The sequence below is a fragment of the Chinchilla lanigera genome, unplaced genomic scaffold, assembly GCF_000276665.1.
Source record: "Chinchilla lanigera isolate Chin_1 unplaced genomic scaffold, ChiLan1.0 scaffold00154, whole genome shotgun sequence".
NCBI lineage: Eukaryota > Metazoa > Chordata > Mammalia > Rodentia > Chinchillidae > Chinchilla > Chinchilla lanigera.
In genome coordinates, this window is record NW_004955555.1 from 2,274,386 (window position 1) to 2,282,006 (window position 7,621).

Genomic DNA, 7,621 nt, shown 5'->3' on the forward strand with positions numbered 1-7,621 from the left:
CATCGCGCGCGCGGCGGCCCTCGGCCTGGGGGGGCCCCGGGGCGCCGCAGCCCGACAACGCCAGCTCCTCCGCCTCCAGCTCCAGGATGTGCTCGTCGGCGCGCGCCAGCTCGCGCCGCTGGATCAGGCTCAGGATCTCCAGCACTGCGGGGCGAGGCGGGGGTCAGCTCTGGACCCCGAGAGGGAGCAGGCGGGGGCGGGTCACGGGGTCGGAGCTGGGGTCAGGCCAGGGGACCCAGGGAGGGGTGAGAGCGGGCTGGAGGGGAGAGAGGGGTCGAGGTGGGGTCAGAGGAGCGGGAAGGGGTCGGGGTGCGGGGGTGGGGGAGGCAGGCGCTGGGGGAGGAACCTGTGAGTGAGGCGAGGCCAGGGACCAGCAGGCAGGGTGCCCGGCCCGGGGCTGGGGACCGAGGTTAGGGTTAAGGAGTCGGGGATGGAGAGGGTTCCAGCGAACAGGTCTGGGAGGGGCGAGGTCGAGGTTGGGGATGCGAGGGGTGCGGACGCGGAAGCAGGTGGGGCTCCAGGAGAGGGAGCGGGTGGCGAGGCTGAGGCCGAGGGGGTAGGTCGGAGCCAGGTGAGGGAGGGATGGACCCGCGGTGGGGGTGTTGGAGACCAGAGATGGGATCTCGGGGTGCGCGGCCGGCGGCAGCGGGGAGCTGGCACTCCGGGAGGTCAGGCTGACCCGGAAAAGGGGACTCTGGGGTTGGGAGGCCACAGCGAAGGCAGAAGAAGGGTCCCGCGGCCCAGAGTTACCCTTGACACCTCCCCCGCCGCTTCCTCCCTGGCAGAGAGACTGCTTCCTGGCCAGCGCTATTTCTGCCCATCCGTTTCCAGAAGGCGGGGGTTCCAGTCACCCCCTCCTCACCTCCCCGAAGTGCCCTCCCAGTCCCCCGGGAGCCCGGGCTGAAATAGCCTCTGGCCAGGATGTGAAGGGCATCAGAGGACAGAGGGGGTCCTGGAGGCGCCCGGGACGATGGCCGCAGGTGGGGGTTGGGCCGGGGCTGGGTGAGGGTGGGCTTTCGGAGAGGTGGACAGGGCCGGAGCGGCGGGGTGAGGTTGGCTGGGAATCCGAGGAGGGCAGGCAGGAAGGAATCGAGAACGACCTTGGGGTTGGGGTCTGGATGGCGGGTGGCCTGGGTGAGGAGTTTAGGTGGTGGTGGAAGATGGGAAGAAGGGAGGGACCGGCACGAGCTGGGAGATGCCCTCTGGGAGTCGGATGGGAAAGTGGATGCGGCTTCGGGATTTGGACTGGGGTGGAGGTGAGCGGACCGCAGAGGAGGGTCGCAAGGGAAGGGGCTCGGCTGAGAATGGGAGGGGGTCATGAGGTCAGAGGTAGGTGCTGAGTCGGCCTGGGGTTGAGGGGGAGGAGTTGAAGAGCAGAGGGGCGGGGCTGCCGGCCCATCCCGGCGCCAGGCACAGATGAGATAAAGATGGCGATGGAAGGGGAAGGCACGTGCGGGTGTCTCAGGATGGAGACCCATAACAGGGCTCGGGTAGCTGGCGTGGGGACAGACAGGGCGTTGCGGAGAACACTGACATGCGGGGTAAGAATGGCGTTAAGAATAATGATTGAGCCGGGCATGGTGGTGCCTGCCTGTAATTCCAGCACTTGGGAGGCTGAGGCAGGAGGATCTTTGTAAGTTTGAGACCAACCTGGGCTACAAAGCGAGCGCAAGGCCAGCCTGAACTGCACAGTGAGACCCTGTCTCAAAAAGAAAAAAAACAAGAATGGCGATGGGGGTGGGGCATGGTGGCGAACACCATTAATCCCAGCACTCAGCAGGCTGAGGCAGGAGGGTTGGGGAGAGTTCAGGGCCAGCCTGGGCTACATATCAAGACCTTGTTTCAAAAAACAAACATACAACAACAAAAACCTCAAAATAAAAAGAAAACACAGCCGGCAAGCTGCCAGGAACAGGAAAGGGGGAGGACAGATGCCTTCAGGTTGCTGGTGCCCTGGGACAATGCCTGCTGTTTTCAGCCACCCGTTTGTGGACCTTTGTCACAGCCGCCTAGGAAACCCACCCGGGTGCCAGGTTGGGGGTCTCTGGCGTACAGGTGAAGCTCAAGGTGGGGGCCGGGCATGGGGCTAGGTCTGGGGTGGACTGAAGGGTTGGGTGCAGAGTGGGGCGGGGAGGGGGTGGAGGTTGGGGCTGGGGTGCGTAGGGTGGGGTGCAAGGTTGAAAGTGGGTGCTGGAAATGGGGTCAGTTGCGTTTGACTTGGGGAGGAAGGGTGCGGCAGGTGGGGACGTGGAGGGGGTGGGACCTGGGCTGGGTGTCCGAATCCTAGGGTCAGGCTGGGGTTCACTTGGTGTTGGGTGCACACGTGAGGTGAAGGCAGAGGGTGGGGGCTGCATAGGAAGTGGAAGCCTGGAGCGGCCTGGGGTGGGGGGAGAGGCCAGCACTGTCGCCTCCGGGTCTGGGTCAGGACCCTCACTCACCTGACAGTGGCTCCTTCATCTTCGGGGGCTCTGGGACCTTGGGTGGGGGTTCAGGAGCCGCCTCACCCGCCGGCACCACCCTCTCTGCCAGGGATGCGCGCCGGGGCTTGGGCCCCCGCCCCAGCCGCAGGAAGGCCAGCCTCCGCGCCGTGTCCCCGGCCTCCTCGTCCCCGTGGGCCCGGGTGCCCTGAAGCCGGGCGAGCAGGCCGAAGTCCGCTGAGCTCCTCCGAATCCCTGGGCCCAGCACGCGGCCCAGGAACGAGCGCGGCTGCCCGTCCCCGGGGCTGCCTGCGCGGCGGCCTGGGCTCCAGCCCAGCCGGAAGGGGCCCAGGCCCACCAGCTTCTCCAGGGTGGCGCGGCGGCCACACGATGTTCCGTTGGGCAGGGGGCCCAGCTCCCCGTGCTCTTCCTCCAGCCCTGGCGCCTCCTCAAACGGATTCTGAGAGGACCTCAGGGGCAGAGTGCCCGCCCGGGGCACCTTAGAGTCTGCCACCCTCAGGCTCTTCGGGATGGGCATTTTCACAGGTGGGCACCTGGGGGGAAGAGACCAGCGACGGTGTTGATGGCAATGGCTCTGCACCGCGGGAGCCGGTCTGAGCTCTTGGGAACCCCCACCCAGTATCTGCACTGTCCTGCAAGGGAGGGGGCCATCGCACCTTCCCTGGGGATTGAACTCCCCCAGGGCCTTTCCATTGAGCTACATCCCCAGCCCTTTACGTTTTTTTTTTTTTTTAATTTTGAGACAGGGTCTTGCCGAATTGTTAAATTCTGGGCTTGAAATTCCGGTCCTCCTGCCTCAGTCTCCCGGAGTGCTGGGATTACCGCGGTGCACCATGGCCATCACACTCGGCTTATTCCCCCCGCCCCCGCAGATGAGGAAATGGAGACTGCGGAGGGCATGGGCGTCTGTCTGAGGCCCCACCGTGCTTCAGGAGCACAGCTAGGATTTGCAGCGAGACCCATGCGATGCCAGAGCCTGGCTTCTTCCCTGGAGCTCCGGCCCCTCGCTCCCGCCCCCCTCCCCCTCTCTGTGTGCCTGGAGTATTCGTGATCACAGTGGGTCATGAAGAAACTAGCTCAGAGATGGCAAGGCTGCGTGGGAAGTGGCACAGCACGCTAGGGGCGACCCCACCTCCTGTCTACCGGCAAGGTACCTGCCTTCGCCCCACCGTCCTGTCCAGCAGGACCCCTCTCTCCTCTTGGCCCCTTCTCGTTCACCCCTGCAGCAGAAGCCCAGTGGGTTCAGGAGGGAGAGGCTGGTGAGGGCCAGTGGGGGTGCAGGGGCGCCGCTGTCGGTGTTTCCTTTTGGTGGGATGGGGATTTCTGGAACTAGGTGGAGCTGGCGGTCGGCGCCCTTGTGAACTTGCTAAGCGCCACTGACCAGCACGCTTTCGAAGGGTTCAAAATGGTGGGTTTTGTTGCGTGTATTTTACCAAAATGAAAACAAACCAAAAAACCTACTAGGTCTATGGCCTGCCCTGGTTGCGCAGGCACCGGGATGTGAGAGCTAAGCCAGACCCAGGCCCTGCCCTCCAGGGCTCACAGCTTCCCAAGTCCTGCACATCCCACCTCTAAGTTTCTCTCTCCAACCTTTGGTCCTTCTCCTTCCTCTCTTCTGCCGGCCCCTACCTCCGACTGAGCCCCTGCATATTCCCCTGCCTGACTCCCCCCAGGACTCCAGCCTCCAGCCTTGACACCTTCACCCCACCTTTGAAGACTGTGATGTAGCTCCTCCTCCCTCCTAAGCCTACCATGGCTCCCTAGTGCCCTTGACACCAAGCTCAAGCCTTTCACTGCAGCCTGTTCAGTCTTAGAGCTATGCACCTCCCCAGTTCTATCCCACTGCCCTCTTCTTCTCTTCCTTCTCCTCTTCCTCCTCCTCCTCCTCCCTCCAGGCTCCTGTAGGTTTCTGCCTCTCCCACCTGCAACTAGGGATTGAACCCAGGGCCTGTGCACTGAGCTACATCTCCAGCCTTTTTTCTTTTTTCTTTTGACACAGGATCTCACTACGTTACTAAGTTGACCAGGCTGGGTTTAAACTTGTGACCCTCCTGCCTCAGCTTCCCAGAGTGCTGAGATCACAGGTATGCACTGCCATACTCGGCTTGCCTATCCTAAGCAGAGACCTGTGCTTTGGACTTTAGGACTCAGTCCCAGTGTGCCCTCCTCCAGGAAGCCCTCCCTGACCCCTTGGGGCTCCTGGAGCCCTGGGCTCTCCCATCCCAGCCCTGCCCAGTCTGGGTCATCTCCATCCTGGGACACATCTGTGTCCCACACTGGCCTGGGAGCCTGGCGGGCAGGGCTGGGGCTGTCTCAGTCACTGCTGTGTCCCTGGCTCCAAGCTCGGGGCAGGCTCTCTGGGATGGGTGCTAAACAGGAAACAAAGGAAGGAAAGGGCCAGATAGTTCATTCCTTGGGTGGGGAGGAGGGACGGTGAGTCCTGGGAGAGGTCACCAGGGAGCAGGCCACACAGGACCAAAAACCTGAGGCAGGGACTTGGGCTTTCCCCTGAGGGCACTGGGGAGCCATGGCAGACAGCATGCGTTTGTTTGAGGGATGGCGAGATAGCGCAGCAGGCACAGCGCCTGCCTGTTTGTTTGTCTCAGTGCTGGGGATCAAACCAGGAGCTTTGTGTATGCTTGGCAATGCTCTACTACTGAGCTACACCCCCAGACCTAGTTCATGATTTTTTTTTTAAAGCAGCCTTCTAAACTGGGTGGCATGGTGGTGTACCCCTGTAATCCCAGATCTTGGGCTGAGGCAGGAGGATCACAAGTTGAAGCTCAGCCTGGGTAATTTAGTGAAACCCTATAGTCAAAATAGAAATAAAAAGGGCTAGGGATGTAGCTCAGTGCAGAGGCCCTGGGTTCAATCCCCTATACCACCAAAAACAAACAGCCAAGTGTGATGGTGCATGCCCATAATCCCAGCATTCAGGAGGCTGAGGCAGGAGGATCGCTGCAAGTTTAAGGGCAACCTGGGCTCCACAGTGAGTTCAAGGCCAACCTGAGCTGCATAATAAGAGCCTGTTTCCAAACAAACCAACAAAAAATAGAGAACAATACATACCCCAGTGCTTGTAATCCTAGCTGTAGCTGATGCAAAAATTTGCACTATGTGCTTTCCTTTTGTTTTGTGTTTTTTGTTTAGATTCCAAATGTACTGCAGCGTCCTGACGCCTCCCCCATCCCACTGCATGCAGCCTTCTAAGGGAACAGGCGTCTGTGCTGTGCTGTCCGTGTGCCCCAGGCGGATCCGCATCCCCTGCCTGCGTCACTGTGTCCAGAGATGACAGACTGACCAGCACGACCTCAGACTCCAGAAATGGTAGCACGCTATTTGCACCCTGCAACTTGACATTTTCTTTTCCTTTTGCTCACATTATGACTTGTGAGATTTAGCTATGTCCATCCAGATGGCTCTGGTTTGTTTGTTTTAAGGGCTGCATAATATTCCCCTATGCGACTGGGATAAAATTGAGTAAATAAAGTGCCTGAGGCTTCCTCGCTGTACCGTTGCTGGACCTGTAGGTTGCTTTGAACTGGAGGAGGCTGCGGGGCAGGTGAGGGCCAGGTGCAGGGCAGTGCTCGGGGCTGAGGCTTGGGGAGGTCTGGGGGGAGGCTGGTGCTGGGAGCAAGAGCACGCCCTAGGGCGCCCCCTTCTCCACCCATTTCACACTGTAGGCAGCAGCTGCTGTTTCTCAGCACTTGTTTCCAGAAGCACCGTCTGACCTCCCTCCAGTCCCGGTGGTCCCCTGTCCCCCAGGGAGGCAGTCACCATGGCAACCCTGGCCTGGCACCCCCATGGCCGTGTGCAGTCGGAACCCCCCCAGCCGGCATCCCGCTGTTCACAAGGTGACACCTCTGGCTTCCACAGACCTCACCCCGAAAAGGGCTCCGACATCCCCCCAAAACTGTCCCCCCATCCCCATCACCGCAGGCTCCAGTTTCCCTTGCACTGAAGCCCACGCGGCCCAAATCAGATCCGCCACGTCCCCGAGCTGCCCAGACACCCCCCGGCACACCCGGTACCCCAGCGATGCCCAGCGCGCCCTAAGCCTGGCAGCAACACTTGCCTCAAACGGGCCCCGACCCCTTTCCCCTTCCTGGCTCCAGCAGCCCCCCTGCAAGCTGCCCCCACATCCTGCCCCTCCGGTGCCCTCTCTGCCTCCCGGTGCCGGCCCCTGACTCACTTCCAGGCGCTCCTCGCCCCCAGCGCCGCGCCCCCCCAGGATGTCTCGGCTACCAGCGCTTCCCCCCCAGGGCCCCTCCTCTTCCTCGCGGCTGCCAGCCTCCCCTGCACGCGCAGGTCGCCCCTGCACAGCCTGGCCCCTCGCAGTCCCCAGCATCTGTACTTGAACAGTCCCCGAGCTCAACTCCAACCGGTACAACCCCAATCCGGTCCTTGCGCCAAACGCCAAACGCGTCGGTCCCCAGCCGGCCCCTGTCAAGCTCGCGGCCGCCTCCGCCCTTGCCCAGCACCGCCTGGGAGCTCAGGCTCTGCGTCTGCCACCCCAGCTCCGGCTCTGAGCTCGGGCTCTCAGGACGGCGCGAACCCTGGGTCCCCGCGGGCCTCAGCCTTCCCATCTGGACTCGGGGCGCAGCACTGTTCTCCGCCACCCGTGGTGCCCAGCTCCCCAGAGACCCCCAGCTCCCTGCCCCCCCAAGGCCCCTTGCACCGGCCTCCCGCTCCCACCTGCTGCTCCCACCTGCCCTCTGCGCGCTGCGCCCGGGCTGCGGCCCGGCTTCCCCTCTGCCCTCTCCAGCCTGTGCCTTCTGGGTCCAGGACCCAGTCCCACCTCAGCCCCTGCTCCGAGGGGCCCGGGTTTGAGTCCTCCCACCTCCCGCAGCACACTCACCGCTGTCCTCTGCGCCTGTCTTCCCCACCGAGGTCCTGCCCCAGCCTACTTGGGCCAGGACTGCAGCGCTTGGGTCTGAGGAGGGAGGGCTTGGAGGAGGACAATTTCCTGTCAGGAAACCCCTCCCTCTCTGGGGCCAGGGGCGGGAAGGACTCATTATCTGTCTGCCCTTTGGGGCAGCCTGCGGTTGGGCTGGGAAGGACAAGGCCCACAGCACTGTCCCCACCCTGCCCCAGACCGGAATCCACCACCCGCCGCTGCCTGCTCTTCACGCCTTGAGAGGTGACAACGCCATCCTGGGCACCCCAGGCAAACACCCTTGCTG

At 62.6% G+C, this 7,621-nt stretch overlaps 1 protein-coding gene and 1 long non-coding RNA gene across 2 annotated transcripts in view; one reads left to right on the plus strand and one right to left on the minus strand.

Moving 5' to 3' along the window:
• Exoc3l2 (exocyst complex component 3-like 2) overlaps nucleotides 1-7,399 on the minus strand; it is a gene marked incomplete in the record, with an annotated part of 20,900 nt that extends 13,501 nt beyond the window's left edge. The window contains 3 exon segments of the mRNA XM_005412504.2: nucleotides 1-144; nucleotides 2,439-2,971; nucleotides 7,297-7,399. Coding sequence (XP_005412561.2) covers nucleotides 1-144; nucleotides 2,439-2,955 — 661 coding nt within the window.
• On the plus strand, nucleotides 92-4,473 carry LOC106147414. Its single transcript, XR_001232314.1, has 3 exons — nucleotides 92-162; nucleotides 3,185-3,588; nucleotides 4,438-4,473. It is a non-coding gene; the product is annotated as an uncharacterized LOC106147414 (long non-coding RNA).
• Nucleotides 7,400-7,621: the final 222 nt, after the last annotated feature.